Consider the following 18,637-nt stretch of genomic DNA (forward strand, 5'->3'; position numbering starts at 1 on the left):
ATATGGAATTGAGTACCATTTGTAAAATCTTATATGATGGTCGTGTTCTAGGTCCCTATATGATCTGCATATGATTTCTCTTATCCTGGTTCAGATTAAATTCAATTTTGGAGCTGGTAACACCATCTCAAATCAGTTGTCTCATAAACATAGCCTCAGTTAGGAAGTGTCCAATTTACTGGATGGATGTTAAAAATACATTTTTAAATAGTGATTTAAAAGAAGTATGTATAGATCCACCCTCTGTATATAATATTCCTAAGAGAAAAAAATGCCTTAGAAAAGCTTTGTATGGTTTTAAACAAGCTCAAAGGGCTTGGTATGATTGTGTTAGTTTTGTTATGCTTAAGCTTAGATATACTTCATGTTATACTGACACTACTTTATTTGTTAAGAATTCCATTGTAGGTATTTTTATTCTACTACTTTATATTGATAATATGATCATAACTAGAGCGTATAAACTGGGAGTAGATCAATTATTCTTAAACAAAGTTTTGAAATGACTGACCTTGGTTTTCTTAAATTTTTCCTAAGGATTGAGGTTGCATATTTTCCTAGAGGGTATTTACTGTCCCAATCCAAATTTGCAGCTGAAATTATTTATAGGTCTGGAATTACGAACAACAAAAGAGTAGATATTCGTGAAGTGATAAATTCAAAGATGAAAATTGATGATGGAGCACCTCTAGACGATCATACCTCATATCAACAGATGATTGGAGCATTGACATACTTAACTATTACCAGACCAAACATAGCGCATGCAGTTCATACAACCAATAAATTAATCTCTCAGAACGTATCAGAATCAAAACCAAACCCTATTCCCAGAAAATCCCATAACTTTCAGAAATTTATCTCCTAAACCATAGTTCTTAAAATCCTAAAATTTATACCCAAGATTGCTCCAGGTGTCCCAAAGTCCCTCCTAAATTTTTAGCATTTTATCTATTGTTAATTGGGAGAACTAAATTTATTACGGAGCCTTGCTAGAACCACTCAAACCTATTACCTGAATTTGATTATTAGCTTAACTCAAACTTAACCCAACCCACCTAAACCTTAAACCATGAACCTAGGCCCACCGAAATGCATCAACTGCCTTTCGTGCCCATGATAACTCAAGAACAAGGTGTGTGTCAGATGAAGATGCAATACTAGCTCTTTCATATCTTTGTTTTCTGTGTGCTATTGGTGTTGGCGAAAAGAGAAGGTATTCTTTCCCTTTATATGACAAACATGCAATGTCAATCTTTAGTTTCGTTTACACCTTTGCGAGAGTGTTGAGGGACAAGCTGGGTGTATTATAGAGGTTGTATATACTGCAATTCTCCCATCTCTTCTGTTCTAACAAATATGTGTTGGGCTCCTAAAGTGGTGCACCTATTTATTTTTCCAAAAAATTATGTAATTATTAAAGTCCATTTTAAAAATGGCAAATCATCTACTATACCTAACATATTGATTTTTAATAAATCCTAACTTTTAGTTCTCTCGGATTTGTCTTTCATTTTGATTGTATCTCTGGAAATCTAATAACAATGTTCACTATTCCCAACGTATGATGAAGACCCATAAAAGTAGCGATGACAATGGCCCACAGTTTACCCTGACCCAACCTGTAACAAACACTCCAGGGTCAAGACTTGCTAATTAATAACAAGGTCCCAACAGAATATGGGTTAGATCTGTAGATTGATTGATATATGGAATTGAGTACCATTTGTAAAATCTTATATGATGGTCGTGTTCGAGGTCCTTATAAGATCCGTGTATGATTTCTCTTATCCTGGTTCAGATTAAATTCGATTTTAGAGCTGGTAACACCATCTCAAATCAGTTATCTCATAAACATAGCCTCTGTTAGAAAGTGGCCAATTTACTAGATGGATGTTAAAAATATATTTTTAAATGGTGATTTAAAAGAAGTATATATATAGATTCACCCTTTGTATATAATATTCCTAAGAGAAAAAAAATGACTTAGAAAAGCTTTGTATGGTCTTAAACAAGCTCAAAGGGCTTGGTATGATTGTGTTAGTTTTGTTATGATTAAGCTTAGATATACTTAATGTTATACTGACATTGTTTTATTTGTTAAGAATTCTGCTATTGGTATTATTATTCTACTACTTTATATTGATGATATGATCATAACTGGAGCGTATAAACTAGGAGTAGATCAAGTTAAATTTATTCTTAAACAAAGTTTTGAAATGACTGACCTTGATTTTCTTAAATTTTTCGTAGGGATTGAGGTTGCATATTTTCCTAGAGGGTATTTACTGTCTCAATCCAAATTTGTAGCTGAAATTATTTATAGGTTTGGAATTACAAACGACAAAAGAGTAGATATTCGTGAAGTGATAAATGCAAAGATGAAAATTGATGATAGAGCACCTCTAGACGATCATACTTCATATCGGCAGATGATTGGAGCATTGACATACTTGACTATTACTAGACCAGACATAGCGCATGCAGTTTATACAACCAATAAATTAATCTCTTAGAACCTATTAGAATCCAAACATAACCCTATCCCCAAAAAATCCCATAACTTTCAGGAATTTTATCTCCTAAACCACAATTATCAAAATCCTAAAATTTTTACCCAAGATTGTGCCACGTGTCCCAATGTCCCTCCTAAATTTTCAGCATTTTATCTATTGTCAATTGGGAGAACTAAAATTATTACTGAACCTTGTTAGAACCACTCGAACCTATTACTTGAATTTGATTATTGGCTTAACTAAAACCTAACCTAATCCACTTAAACCTTAAACCCTGAACCTAGACCCACCGGAATGCATCAACTGTCTTTTGTGCCCATGATAACTCAAGAACAGGGTGTGTGTCAAACGAAGATGCAATACTACATCTTTCATATCTTTGTTCCATGTGTGCTAATGGCGTTGGCGAGAACAGAAGGTACTCTTTCTCTAAGACAAACACATGATGTCAATCTTTGGTTTTGTTTACACCTTTGCAAGAGTGTTGAGGGACAAGCAAGGCGTATTACAAAGGTTGTATGTGTTATCGGATGTGCTATAGGTATTCCAGCTATAGCAAGATTATCTCTAGATAATCGTTATCATCATACCCAGCTCTGTATTCTCCTTCTTTAGTCCATCCTTTTTGTTAAGTTGTTACGGATGTTATCTTTGCCCTTATCACCTCATTGTGAGAGGTTCTTATATAAGCTTGTAATGGCTACATCAAAATCATCAGAATAAAAAGTCAGTCCTGTTCTCCTCGTGGATGTAGGTTGTCAGTGACCGAACCACGTAACTTTTGTGCCTTCTTGTTTGCAAACATGGTATCAGAGCCCTTTCTATCCGGGTGATCTGTGGGCTGTTCATTGGTGATCGAGACCAACGAGAGGGAGCCTTGGCAGTCTCAAGATCGGTTTTTCCACCATGACAGAATCAGGCGTGAAGATGGTTGTTCAAGAACAGAACCCCATGCTGAAGATCACTACAGTTTCGTTGAATGGCTCCAACTATCTGAGTTGAACCAAGTCTGCAAGCCTTTTCCTTAGCGGAAAATCGAAATTGGGTTATGTCACGGGGAAGATCAAGCAACCAGAAAGTACTGATCCAAAATTCGATGAATGGGAATCTACCAACCATCTAGTGATGTCTTGGTTGTTAAATTCCATGGATCCAACCATTGCAGAAGGATACATGTTCCTTGATACAGCTCAAGAGATATGGGACTCATTGCATGAAGTTTATGGAGAACAGAATAATCTAGCTCGTATTTTTTTCATTCAACAAGAAATTGTCAATGCCAAAAGAGGTGAGAAGCCATTACATGTGCATATCAATGTGTTAAGGAGTCTTTGGGATGAACTCACTATGTATCATCCCCCTACGGCTGACGCTAACATCATGAGACAAAGGCTAGAAGAAGACAAAGTCTTCACACTTTTGTCTAGTCTTAGAGACGACTATGAGAACATTCGAAGTCAGGTACTTCTTACTGTTCCTTTACCCTCATTTAATGTGGTTTGCTCTATTATCCAAAAGGAAGAAAGCAGACGACGGGTTATGCGTTCTGAACCCAAACCTGACAATCATAATCAAGAGAATGTCATTTTTTCTGCTGAAGTCAAAGGAATAGATAAAGGTGTTGATCACTCAGCTATGATTACCGAAAAAAAACCTTCAAAGATTGGCATAAAACTCGTCAGAAGAGTCGTTGTACCTATTGCAAAAAACTGGGGCACATGCGAGACAAATATTGGGATCTCTACGGAAAACTGAATCGTGACAAGGGTACAAAATCTGATGCTGCCAATGTTGTCAGCATGGATGATCTGGCCAAATTCTTCCAGCAGATCAGCAAAGCTCATCTTACTAGCAGCAAATCCACCACCGAAGATACTCCTACAGGTAATCATCTTGCCTTACTGTCCAGTAGAAGTGATCAAAGTTGGATCATCGATACAGGGGCCACGGACCATATGACAGGAAAACTACAGCTTCTCTCTAACGTACATTTTTATTTAAAAAAACCGGTTTTTATAGCCGATGGGACATCCATTCCTGTCCAAGGTGAGGGAACTACATCTTTTTTCCAAAATGGTAAATTGACTGCTCTGTATGTGCCAAAATTTCCCTCAAGCCTAATGTCAGTTAGTCGTATTACAAAGGATTATCAGTGTCTTGCTATTTTTTCACCTAAGGATGTAGTTTTTCAGGACATGAAGACGAAGAAGGTGATTGGTAAAGGGGTTGAACAGGATGGTCTTTATGTGTTAGACACGGCTATGCACGGATTGATAGCTCGACAAAGCAAGGAAGAAGCCAGCAAGTTATGGCATGCTCGTTTAGGACACCCGTCTAATCCAATTTTGATGAACTTATTTTCTGATTTACTTCCTCTTTCTCATGCTTGTGATGCTTGTGAATTTTCAAAATCATCTAAACTTCCGTTTAAAGTTTCCAACACTAGAAGTGATGATGTGTTTGATCTTGTGCACACGGATGTGTGGGGGCCAGCACCAAGCGTGTCCCACGAAGGATACAAGTACTATGTTACTTTCATAGATGATAAGTTGAGAGTCACATGGATGTATTTTTTGAAGCAAAAAAATGAAGTCTCAAAAATCTTTCAAGTTTTTTATAAAATGGTTTACAGACAATATGGGCGAAAAATCAAGGTGCTTAGATCCGACAATGGGGGAGAGTATGTGAACGAATCTATGAGAACCTTCATGGATGAACAAGGCATCGTTCCCCAAAACTCGTGTTCTGACACTCCTCAGCAGAACGGTGTGGCTGAGCGAAAAAACTGACATCTGCTTAATGTGGCTCGTGCTCTCATGTTTCATATGCACGTTCCATCTGTTTTTTGGGTTGAAGCCATAAGTGTTGCTTGTTACATTATAAACAGACTTCCTAGTAGAACTCTTCAAAATATTATTCCCTTGAAGACCCTTCTCAACAAAGATATCTCTATGTCCCACATGTGTGTTTTTGGGTGCAAGGTTTTTGTTCATGTTCAAGAGAGACATAGGAGTAAATTTGAAAAGAGAGCCATCAAATGTATTTTTTTGGGATACTCCAATATAAAAAAGGGTTATAAGTGTTTTAATCCTGAGAATCGCAGGATGTTTATCTCTCGAGATGTGAAGTTTTTTTAAACTGAGCCTTTCTTTAATTCTTCCATGGACATGAGCCAGAGGGAGACTGATCATTCTCTTACTCTTCCCTGTCTGTCATGGTGTGATGACATCTCTTCTTCTCAAAAACCTGTACCTCAAAACTCAAGTGACTCATCTGAACTTGGAACCTCTTCAGATCAAACTGAGATCAATGAAGCTTCCATATTAAAAGGAAGCAACCAGAATGTCAGGCGTTCTGCGAGGATCATCCCCCCCCCCCCCCCCCCCCCCACACACACGACTTCAAGATTATTATACCTACTTGGCTACCAATACAACTGCCCATTCCATTGAAACATGTTTTGACCTCGATCGTCTAAACCCCTCCTACTTGTCATTCTTGGCCAAAACCTATCAACATCATGAACCGACTACCTATGAAGAGGCTCAACTTGATCCAAGGTGGAGAAAAGCTATGAACGAAGAGTTAGAGGCTCTAACCAAAAACAATGCATGAGAACTTGCAAAGCTTCCAGAGGGGGAGAAAGCAGTAGGATGTCGATGGGTCTACAAGATTAAATATCACAGCGATGGAACCATTGAGAGATTCAAAGCTTGGCTCGTTGCCAAAGGGTATACTCAGGTGGAAGGAATAAACTATTCTGAAACCTTTGCTCCAGTTGCTAAAATGAGCTCCATAAGAACATTGTTGTATGTTGTAGCAAATAAAAACTGGAAACTATTCCAACTGGATGTCAAAAATGCTTTTCTACACGGAGACTTGGAGGAAATCGTTTACATGAAACTACCTCCAGGATACGAGCAAAAGGAAGAAATGGCGTGCAGACTTAAAAAGGCCATTTATGGATTGAAACAATCCCCAAGAGCATGGTTTTCTAAACTAAGCGAGGCTCTCCAACAACTGAATTTCAGAAAGTGCACTTCTGACTACTCGATGTTTGTTGCAAAAAGAAAGTCTGGTATAACTATACTGATAGTGTATGTTGATGACATTATTCTTACAGGAGACGATATTCCTTTTATGCAGGAGGTTAAAAACTTTCTCCATCGCAGGTTTGAGATCAAAGACCTTGGAAAACTATGATATTTTCTGGGAATAGAGGTTGCCCACTCCAAAGAAGGCATCTTCTTATGTCAAAGAAAATATGCTTTAGATCTTCTAAAAGAAACCGGATTTCTGGGATCCAAACCAGCCGATACTCCCATGGATCCCTGTCACAAGCTGCGCACAGATGAAAGAGAAGCTCTGGATGAAATTTCAGTCTTTCAACGACTAGTTGGAAGACTTATTTATCTTACTATTACTCGCCCAAACATTTGTTATGTTGTTAATGTCATCAGTCAATTTATGCATTGCCCAAACACCACTCACCTTGATGCTGCCCATAGAATTCTGAAATACATAAAGAGTGCTCCTAGCAAGGGAATCTTATTGACAAGAAATGACCACTCCAGAATTCTGGGATGTGCAGATGCTGATTGGGCAGGAGACCCAAACGATAGAAAGTCTACATCAGGATATTGTGTGTTTGTTGGAGGAAATCTAGTCACTTGGAAAAGCAAAAAACAAACTGTTGTGGCAAGATCAAGTGCAGAAGTTGAATACAGAGCTATGGCTCTATGCACATGTGAATTGGTTTGGATGAAAAATTTCCTTAAGGACATTGGCATTGAAAGTATTGATCCAATGGAACTTCAGTGCGACAATCAAGCTGCTATATATATTGGTGTTAATCCCGTGTTTCACGAAAGAACGAAGCATATAGAAGTCGATTGTCACTTTGTTCGTGAAAAGGTTCAACAAAAAGAAATTGTTACTACTTATGTGAGCAACGAAGATCAAGTTGCCGATATTTTCACCAAGGCATTGGCTCGTGAAAAGCATCAAATGAATATGTGCAAGTTGGGTCTCATAGATATTAGCAGACCAACTTGAGGGGGAGTGTTATCGGATGTGCTATAGGTATTCCAGCTATAGCAAGATTATCTCTAGATAATCGTTATCATCATACCCAGCTGTGTATTCTCCTTCTTTAGGCCATCCTTTTTGTTAAGTTGTTACGGCTGTTATCTTTGCCCTTATCACCTCATTGTGGGAGGTTCTTATATAAGCTTGTAATGGCTACATCAAAATCATCAGAATAAAAAGCCAGTCCTATTCTCCTCGTGGATGTAGGTCATCAGTGACCAAACCACGTAACTTTTGTGCCTTCTTGTTTGCAAACAGACCGTATTGCAATTTTGTCTTCTCTTCCATTCTCATAGATATGTGTTGGGCTCCAAAAGCGGTGCACCTATTTATTTTTCCAAAAAAATATGTAATTATTAAAGCTTATTTTAAAAAGGGAAAACCATCTATTGCACCTACCATATTGTTTTTTAATAAATCCTAACTTTTAGTTCTCTGGGATTTGTCTTTCATTTTAAATGCATGTCTAGAAATCTTTCAACGATGTTCACTATTCTCAATGTATGATAAAGACCCATAAAGGTAGCGGTGACAATGGCCCACATTTTACCCTGACCCAACCCATAACAAACACTCCAGGGTCAGGAGTTGCTGATTAATAAGAAGGTCCCAACATAGTCTGGGTCAGACTTGAAGACTCTGATTGATATATGGAATTGAGTATCATTTGTAAAATCTTATATGATGGACGTGTTCGAGGTCCTTATAGGATCCACATATGATTTCTCTTATCCTGGTTCGGATTAAACTCGATTTTGGAGCCGATAACATCATCTCAAAAATGTAGAGACAACTGCTGACCTATCTCATCATTGTTTGAGTTTTAGATTATCAGTAGGCCATCGGCTCCCCGTTCTAGAGTCGGTCTTCTCGCCGTCCTTCGAAGGAGTTGGCGAACCTGTGGATTCCTCAGGTTGGAGGTTTGACAACTTTCAGAGAACGAAGTTCAACAAGTAATTGATTTGTATGAACTTCACGAGGATGAGATAAGAGCACGGCAAACGCCTGACGTGCAAATAGGACCAGTCTTTATCCAATTCTTCCTGTGGGAGAAACAAATCCTTTCTCGAAACTCATTACCTGTTTGTCTTTGTGCCTCTTGCCAGGAAGAATACTGGCAACTCAGCCTCTTCTCAGCCCTGTGTGTCCTTCCGTGGTTGCTTTGTGATATGATATTTTATGAATATGCTTCCCATTTAATTAGTTTCACAATGTTTAGTCCTTGGTATTCACCGACCTTACACAATCTTGCAAGTTGCAAGCGATATACCCTTTTATTTGTTTACTCAATAAACAACAATATACGATTTTTTTTTTCAATAAACAAAACATTATTTTCGGAATAGCTTACTTACTAGTAACTATATGTTATATTAGGCATTTATAGATTCATCTCATCGGGTTGGATACAACATTATACTCTACCCAAAATATGTTGAGAACTAATTTCGTAACCTAATCAAATCAACCCTCTTTTTATTTTGATTTCTTAAATCCATTTATTTTAAGCTTTACTATGAATTTAAACTTTAAAGACTTCATTCTTATGTCAAATTTGTTGTGTAAAAATCTCTACTTTTACCAATTCAAATTTTGGGTGAAGTATCCGATCTGATGACATGAATCTATCCATAATAACAGGTTAGACAAAAATGCCCTTTATCGAACAAGGTAATACAAGTAAACCGAATATATATATATATATATGGAAACACCCAAGGTTGCCTTGTTGTCCGTCTTTTTTTTTTCTTCTTCACGCAACTAAAAATATTAATGTTTTAAGTTTCTTTCACCTCTATCCATAATGTACATCCAATATTACAGGCCTTACAAATATTTCGCTTGATACAGTATTACTAGCATTCATTGATTTTTATTATTTTCGCTCTTAAGTTCATTTGTTTAATGCTTAATGACAGGGGTTGACGTGACCTGGACCAAACTCTATATGAACAGGGCCTGGTCATAAAACAACCTTCGGCTCGCACGTGCGCAGCACGTGAGTTTCCCTACCACATGACTAAGGCAGAGGTGGGACAGATTAAATGGCATAATTACAATTTTTTCATAGCTCACTACTAAGCCCAACTTATTTTCAAAATCTTGTGAAACTCCTTTTTTTTATCTAGGAGAAAAATGAAGCATCTTAAGCAAAAAGACAATAATTCCAAGAAAAGCCTTTGATTTCACCAGGAGTGGTGGAGCGGTTCGGCCCAATCGCTCGTCCAGAAAGACTTCTACTAAAGCTTCAACGCTAACATAAGAAGATAAGCTGATATGGGTGGCATTTTCTTTGATTCCAATCATCTTAAGGGTTCCTAATGGCTATCTAAGATTGCTTCCCTGAAAATATCATGCAAAGAAAAATAATGGATGATGGAAGGAGGAAAGGCCACTTGGCTTCTTGGTCAGGGATTTTTTGCCAAATTCCTTTTGGGCACGTTTGGAAGCGAAAACAATTCTCATAGGAAAAGAAAAGTTTTGATGTGAGAAGTTTTCCAAAATAAAACTTATCGCTTGTTTGTGTAGCATGAGAAAAACAGGCTGAAAACAAAAGAAAATTTTTTGTTTGTTTGTTTGCATGAAAAAAATTTCTCATGTTACACAAAAAGCTGGTTATTCAACAGTTGGGTATCAGTACTGAATAGTTGGTCAACCCAGACAACTTAAAAACAACATTAAATTTGATATATATTACGAAGAACGGATTCACAAATTGCAGATATATCAAAGAAGTAAAATTCATCAAACCAAAACATAAACTACAGATAAGAGTACAAGAATGGAGAGGGAGACAACTGATGGCGTCCTAGCTGCAGGCATAACAGCCTCACATGCTCGTACATGTTATGAAATAGTAAGTTTCATCCCTGATTAGTGATTAAGGACTGTGCATTTGGTCCACATTCCAGTGTTTTGAAACATGTCCACACTCACAACTTAAGTAAATAAATGCAGCCTCTCCACTTCCAATGCCAAGGATGAAAATTTTAATTGTTTCAAGGTGAAATCCGGTTATGAGAGTTGCTCGAACTCAGAGACTTACAAAAAGTTTTAAAAAATTAAATGGATATGATAAAGAAAAAAAAAACATGAGAGAACTGGAGAACCTCCTCCCGGTTAGTTAATTGAAATCCATGAACAATATCAATGTCGACAGAAGCCCTAGAGAAGTAAAGGATAAGATACAAGAACATGCTAATAATAACACACATGTATACAAAGACAAAATCCGTTAACAAAGTACTGGCAAATCAAAACCCGGAACCGATTTTGTGTTTCCCCAATTTCCCAAACCCTAGAAACGGAGAAGGAAGCAAAAAATGGGAGAGGTGTACCGACATTTGATATAGTGGACGTAGTACTCGTAGTCATTGGGGCCGCCCCCCTGCAACTTCGGGCACTCAATGACCTTGACGGGGTGGAACTTGTTGTCCCTCCACTGGCACATCACCCATGTCCCGACCTCGAGCAGCACCACACTTGCCTTCCGATGCTGCGCCCCACCATTCTCCGCCGCCCCCTCCCTCGCAGGCTTCCCGTTGCAGGAGGCACCACCACCGCCTCCCTTCGAATTGGCATCAATCGAACCCATGGTTCTGCAAAACGGAGGAACAAGGGAGATGAAGAAGCAACGAGAGGAGAGGGCGCTGGCGAGGTCGAGGGAGAGGGAGGAGGAGGAGGTGCGTGAGTGGGTGAGAGACAGGGTGTCTTTCTTGGTAGGAAACTCTTTGATAGGTTTCCTATCAAAAGTTGTACATTTTTCAAAACATTTCTCAGCGAAACATTTTCGCTTGTTTGGAAAGGTCGGAAAAACCGTACCAAGATGATTCTCGCTTCCAAACGTGCCCTTTAAGAATTGCAGTGGGGAATCAGGCCGTGTAAACTTTGGCAGCAAAGGTCCCCATACAAGAGCACATGGAGGAGAATCAAGACTGCAATCTGTGGAAGAAAAATGACATCTTGCCCATATTCACCATATTACTGTCGCTCTATCCTCAAATTGATTTAAGAAAGTGATTACTGACCGCAATCTCTTAACAGATGCGCTTAGGAATTCCACTTTGAGGATTCCAATAACCAGTCTCAGGCCATATGTTGACCAAGCATGCAACAGAGTTGGCGGTAGAACAGAAATCTTTTAAAGTTATGGTCTTCATCAAGTTATCATCATAAACAGGTAATGCAACTATTTGGGTACAAATTGTGAATCGAGATTCCATACTTGGTGCCATGCCACTTTTCTTGCTGACAGATCCTTTCTTATTTGTCACCATTAGAGACGAATAAAACTAATTACACTGCTGAAGCCACCAGAAGAAAAGGAATGCTAGCGAAGAACAAAAAGGTACCATGTGAAAAGCTAAACCCGCTTTACCTAAGCAAGGATGTGTAGTTCCGAAGACTAACTTAGCAAGTGATTATTAATAAGAGGGTAATGAGTGTTATGTTGATAATTTGAAACCAACGTGAACCAAGTGTTGTAGTACTTACATACAAAAGAACGCAGGAAGTTTGACAGCTCAAAAATTTTCAGGGCTGTCATCAAGCTGCTGCTCATCTTCTATGTCGACCTCCAAGATCTCCTGATGAAAAAGGAAAGGAGAAAGAGCAGATAAATGCAGTAATTGCAATTCCTTTGACTAGACTGACTCATCTACATAGACATGAAATTTCCATCATCTAATGGCACTGCATAACGATGACCTATAACCTGATGAAGAAAAGATGATGATGATGACTAATATAATTCAAATGTGACCCATGTATGAACAACTTACAGGAATCCTCTTTTTCAGGTAAGTACCCAGCCTTGCCAGAACAGTAGAGCGTTTGTGCCAAAATCGGCCTTTGAGACTGAGCTTGACAAAAGGGCCATCCAATTCTGCAAGTTTAGCTTCACCTGCACGTTTTATTCGTGATGTGACCAGATAAAAATGCCACTCGTGCATGCTCGACAACAACCCACTAAGACTCAATGGTAAGGAAATTTGTTGAGGCCAGGCGAGACTCACCCGTTAATCCAATTGAAGTATCAAAGATCTGTTCAAACTGCATCAGGCAAAACACATCACGTTTCTGAACTATTTAAGGAGATCAAGTGGCACATAGTTTCCTAAACTACAAACACATAGAGATTTGGAAAACACGAAGAGTAAGCTAAATGTGGCTTAACCTATTCAAGCACAACTATAATAAAGATTTAAATAACAAAAAGATGAGAACTTAATTTAGAAGAAATAGCTGCAAGTAAAAACCCATAAATTCCAGTGGCCCAGAACAGCTACATTTTGAATCGACCAACTTCATAATAACTTTGTGAAGTACAATCCACTTATTCTTTGTTCTTATAAACTATTGCTGCATTTATATGCAAGAAATAATGAACACCTCATTGCCAGCCTAAAGTCATTTCTTAATGACAATTTTTGCATCCAAGATCTCGGTGCTCTCAAGTATTTTCTAGGCATTTTGAACTTGCTTGCTCAAAAAAAAAGGCTAAAGTATGCCCTTGACATTCTAAATGACATGGGTTATTTGGGATCCTGTCCATCTAAAATACCCATGGAGCAGCGTTTGAAGTTGGATGATGAGCAAGGGGACTTGTTACAAGATGCCAGATCGTATCGGAGGTTAATTGGCCGACTCATATATCTCATTATCGGCAGGATATTGTATATCCAGTGCGCGTCCTTAGCCAGTTTGTACATCAGCCACGCAAACCCTATTTGGAAGTTACCATGCATTTGTTGAGGTATATCAAAGGAACACCGGGTCAAGATTGGGTTGTATGCCCTATGACTTGTCGTTCAACAAGTAGTTATTGCACATTTATTGGATAGAGTCTCATTTCCTGAAAAACTAAGAAACAGACTATTGTTTCTCGTTCTTCTGCTGAAGCGGAATATGGCGCAATGGCTTCCCATGGTCTGAGCTAACCTGGCTCAAATATCTGTTGACAGACCTTGGTCTCACACATAAGCAACCCATCATGCTGTTCTGAACGCACTAAACAGATTGAGATAGACTACCATGTAGTTCGTGACAAGATCCAAGATGGGACTATCCAAACTCGATACGTGACCGCTTCTTCTCACTGTATCTAAAAATCAATTTTCTAGGCTCAAAAGCAAGTTGGGCATGTTCAACCCTCACGACCCACCTTGAGGGACAGTTGTATAAAATGTATATTAAAAACTTATTCCAGTTAAATGAGCCACTTGGGTAAACTATACAAGACGAGGATCGGGTGTTGTAGCTGTCATAGATCTTGAGTATTCGGGATAATAGGAAGTAGCTAATTTTATGGGATGTGATTGTTGTTTTGTAACAGTAATGTCCTATTGTATATATTTTCTGAATTGGAATGAAGCTACGTATGAGATTCTTCTCTTCTCCATCGTCTATCTTCCTACAGAGTTGAATGAATAATCTCGTTCGGGTTTTATTTCATGTACATAAAAAGCTAACGGAGGAAAACCAAGGGCAGGCAAGCCTGCCCTAATTTGGGGCATCGGACCCTTATTTAGCCAAAACAGAGCCTAATAGGAGGAAATCCCACCAGCAAAATCCTACCCAAGTTCCTTGCAGAATGACGATAGTCGAAAATTTCGCTATATGCTCAAAAGGAACGGAAAGGAGTCTAACGTGAATTGCAGCAGAGAGAGAGAGAGAGAGAGAGATCTTAATTCAAGCGGTATCAGAGAGGGAGAGAGTAGTACTTGCCTCGGATCTAGCATCCTCCAGCACTCTGATGATGTTTTCCTCTGTCAGGTCTAGAGTTGGGAGCTCAGCGGGCGATGCACAGGGGCGGAACCTGCCCCTGCTCCGAAAAAGAAGAAACTGACTGGAACCTCTACATCCCCTTCCACCGTAGCAATCAACAGAAGCAGCTTCCCGGCGGTGGTGGTGGTGGTGGCGTTTGGGTAGTAGTAGGGATTGCAGCAGAAGCAGCGTGGAGCTTCTGGGCGTGCGTCTCAAGGCAGGAAAGGGAGGAAGAGAAGGGAACAGGGACGGAGATGAGACGAAAGAGGAAAAGGGAGGAGCGCCACAGGACCAACTCCTTAGGGCCATCTCTCTCTCTCTCTCTCTCTCTCTCTCTCTCTCTCTCTCTCCTTATCCGCCTTTTGCTTTCCTTCCCAGAAAAACAAGGTCCACGGGTTTAGATCTCATACGTGTTTTGTGTAGGCAACTTTTTGGATCTGGTTTTTTTGGGAAGTAGAGCTCCCATAGTATAAGTACCGTTGTTACTCAGAGAAGAGAAGTGGGAAAACAAGCAAAGTCTGCAAACGTTAGAAAATTTTATTTGAAAAGCTAAAATAAAGAGAAAATTAATAAAATAATGTAAAAAATGAAAACAAAAAAAAAGATAACTCACATCGGGCCTAAGTGCCCCTTTTCTAAAAGTTCGCAAGCGTGGTGATTGCCTGACAGAGCTTTGGCTTAGAACAGATCCCTAGACACGTTAAGTTCCAAAGTTTGACTGAGTTTTAACTTAAATACTTGAAAATAGATTGAATCTACATCAGGATTTGGGCAGTGTTAATTAGTATAGACTTAGCTAAGGTAGGTTTTTTGTCAAGATTCAGACAAAGTTCTGGCTAAACTAGGTTCAGTTAGGAATCTGAGTTTAATTTGGCAGGGTTTTTGTTATATTGGGAAGCTTAGATTCAATTCGGCAGCGTTTCTGATACTCTAAGCTATACTTGGGCCAGAGGTCTGTGTTCAGTCGTGTTCGGTTGGGCTGAAATGAGCTGACCTGGGTCAGAACATGGGTAGAGTCTGGGCCAGGTTAAGTTAAGTTAGACTAGATTTAATAGAATCTGGACTCATATCTGGGTTTGGATTATACTAGTCTATACTAGGTTGGGTGAAGCAGAGCCCAAGCAGAGTTTCTGATCTTTCAAAAGATTCTCAAAGCCTAAAGCTAAATCTCACTAAGGGAGAGAATTGTGATGTTTAAGAGCTCTATAAAGAAAGGCGGACGGAGATTTAAGAGGACTCTTAATTGATTTTGAGTGAGAAAAAAAAAAAGAAACTTTTGGGAATGTCTATCTTGCAACATTTTTCCCAGGTCTATGCAAAGTGTGCATGACCATGGACTGAATTGTTTAAACAAAATCACTTTTAAATAGCCATGGGCTTGTGATAAACCCCCACCCATTTAAAACTAAAAAAAAATGTGTTTATTTATTTTGTAAAAAAAAAAATTGAACTCGAGTGTCAAGCTTGAGTCACATGTTGGGTTGTATGTCTATTTTTCAACACAGCCTAAACTAGGGTAACCACATGTGACGCCAATGACTTTTGACATTTATTGGTCGATCTTTTAGCTATTGTTAGCAGAAGTCAAAAGCCAAATAGATGTACATCATCACATTACCATTCATTCTCATTCTCATGAATACATCATCATTTATGTATATATTAGCACATTCAAAACATCAAATGTGAACAAGCACAAGCACATCCCTCCTTTATTGTGGCTTAGGGGACAATGAATTCCTATAGTCAAGGCAAAAGTGAAGTTGTGGTCATATGTCTAATAGTGTACTACATTGGCCACAAGGAAAAGGAAGAGGTGTCTCGGACTCTGCCTAGTGAGAGAGATGTCTTGATGAAGGATCACTAACTTTGGTGCATGTATCGCATTGTTTTTCTTAGGGTTTAAAATGTATAATAAAATTGTTGAACGAACACCCCCTAGGCAGACCAAAGATAACTATAGTAGCCCGAAGATTAATGCCCTTGTGGAGGTAATCAGGATGGTCACTTAATTTATGATGGTTGCAAACATGGCATGTAATTCAAAAGCAATCTAGATGAAAAGATAAAAAAATATTGCATGTCATACAAGTAAGTGAAATTGTTATTATTGAATTACATGTGACGAAGTAATGGTGACCCGCTGATTTGTCTTTCATTTTTTCTTTATGTACGGTACGTATTGGAGACCAGCTAAGGGTCTGCGGGATTATACTGAGATAGTAAGTTGTCTCATGCTTTTTTACGTTGTTTTTTTTAGGCGCACAAGAGTAGGCAAACTAATAGCTTCATACACGGGGAATCAGGGATATTTTTAGAATGAACTAGACTGCATCTGAGAGTCTACTGCTGTTTTTTGTTATAAAACTCTGATATTTCATTCAATGAAATGAATGAAACTATTTTTGTTACTCTAAAATGTAAATGATTTGAATAAATGATTTTTGCTTAAAAATTTGTGGCATGCCTAAGGTTTGAATTACAAATAGAATTTAAAAAAAATAAAAACAAAATTATACAAAAACAATTAAGACTTCTGCTTTGTTTGAAAAGAGTTATAAAAAGAAAATATTTCTAAATTCTTGGGGCATCATAGAGTTGGTTTGAAGTTGTTTAAATCCAGTCCAAAGAACTAAAGAGTTCAAGAAATCATGTTTCTGTCGACATCCCACCACCAGTAAGTAAAGTTTTATGCTTACTAAATTGTAGTAAGTATCATACTACTATAAGAATATGTATGAACTCTCTGATTGCATTTGTCACACATTCATGTGAATATTATAAATTATAAGTCTAACCTAAGGGGTAGGTTTAGACAAAAAGTGAGAATTAATTATTATTTTTTGACAAATAAAGATGTCTCGCTCGCCAAAGAACTAGAATCAACAGAGGGACTTTCTTATGGAAGCCTTCAATACACTGACAGAGGCTATGCAGGCACAACCTTAGTGTATGACATTTAAGAAATTCATGGAGTTAGATCCTCTTGCCTTTATTGGAAGACCGATCCATAGAAGGCCGAATCCTAGATCCGCAAGATCGAGCTGATTTTTACCATACTCGAAGTTCATGGGGACAGGAAGACCATTTTTTGGGTTCTACCGATTGAAAGTGGATGTCGAGAAATTGTGGGAGACCACCAAAGAAGTATGATTTGGGACTGTATCAATCATATCCTAGGAAGACTTTAGAAATGTATTTTATGACGTATACTTCTCATTCATGCTCATGAGAAAAAAATATGAGAGTTTCTGGATTTGAAGCAGGACAATATGTAATGCCTGCGATTTTTTTGAGAAATTTTCGTAAATTTTTGCAAATGTCTCTATATGTAATAATTTGAAAATGATAATATGTATTAAATAATATATAATAGATTAGGTCTTGGAATAAGACTTAGAAAAAAATAAGCATAATCGAATATATATCCAAAACACCAATGAGTCCTATCGACCCTAGTGGAAATTAATTTCGAGACACATTTCTGAGGAAATAGAATTTTTAGAAAAAAATATAATTAAGCTAGACGAATTTTTGTTTAGAGGAAATTTGCATACATTTGAAAATAATTTGAGTTGCATTTAGAGCCATTCTATTTAAAACTCAAATTATAGTTTTGAAAGAATTGAAATCCAAAATACTAAATTAAAATAATTAAAAAAATAATTAAATAGAATAAAAATGTAATTCAATTAAAATGAATAAGATTGTATGAGTCCATAGGTGGGTCGTCCCATCCTATGTGGCACCTCCTTGTTAACTTAAAAAAAAAATAACTTTAAATACAAAGTTTTTTTAAAAGTTTTCGAAAACTAAAATTTAAACCAAAAAGTCAAAACTTATCTATTTGCTTAAGTAAGCCTCCCAAGAAGTGTGTGTGTGTGTGTGTGTGTGGGGGGGGGGGGGGGGGGGGGCATCCTAGAGCTTTCTAGGATGGGAAGGCTGAAAATTATAAGGAAAGAAAGCGGAATTGAGAAAAGGAAAAAAAGAAAAAAAAATCAATTAGCTTGGCATAGTCAAACTTGCTTGCCAAACAAGCAAGTTTGACAACAATCAATGTGGAAAGGTTGAAACCCCATGGGGGTGTCGACCAACCCATATACTCTAAGTACGTGGGTGAAGTGAATAGATCATCTCGACGCAGCCACTACATGAAATGGATGGTTGGTTCACTTATGGAGTTCACTTTTTCTGACCAAAAGAAGTGTTTTAACGCAAAAGGTATGGGGTTTTATTCTCTACATGTAAATCGAAACTTGTAGGCATGA

At 38.1% G+C, this 18,637-nt stretch overlaps 1 protein-coding gene across 4 annotated transcripts; it reads right to left on the reverse strand.

Moving 5' to 3' along the window:
• Positions 1 to 10,697: 10,697 nt before the first annotated feature.
• LOC149837416 (uncharacterized) lies at positions 10,698 to 14,760 on the reverse strand. Of its 4 annotated transcripts, none has more exons than XM_090006025.1 (5): positions 14,331 to 14,760; positions 12,620 to 12,656; positions 12,386 to 12,507; positions 12,099 to 12,190; positions 10,698 to 11,203 (listed from the first exon to the last, which is right to left on the reverse strand). In XM_090006025.1, exons 1-4 carry the CDS (start codon positions 14,676 to 14,678, stop codon positions 12,128 to 12,130), a joined length of 570 nt encoding a protein of 189 aa, XP_089862151.1. In that variant the 5' UTR covers positions 14,679 to 14,760; the 3' UTR covers positions 10,698 to 11,203; positions 12,099 to 12,127. The 4 variants fall into 4 exon arrangements, with proteins under 4 accessions (XP_089862151.1, XP_089862153.1, XP_089862152.1 ...); XM_090006027.1 differs by lacking the exon at positions 10,698 to 11,203 and adding an exon at positions 11,390 to 11,934; XM_090006026.1 differs by lacking the exon at positions 10,698 to 11,203 and adding an exon at positions 11,391 to 11,982.
• Positions 14,761 to 18,637: the final 3,877 nt, after the last annotated feature.

The sequence above is a fragment of the Nuphar pumila genome, chromosome 5 (assembly GCF_984573655.1).
Source record: "Nuphar pumila chromosome 5, dmNupPumi1.hap1.1, whole genome shotgun sequence".
Lineage (NCBI taxonomy): Eukaryota > Viridiplantae > Streptophyta > Magnoliopsida > Nymphaeales > Nymphaeaceae > Nuphar > Nuphar pumila.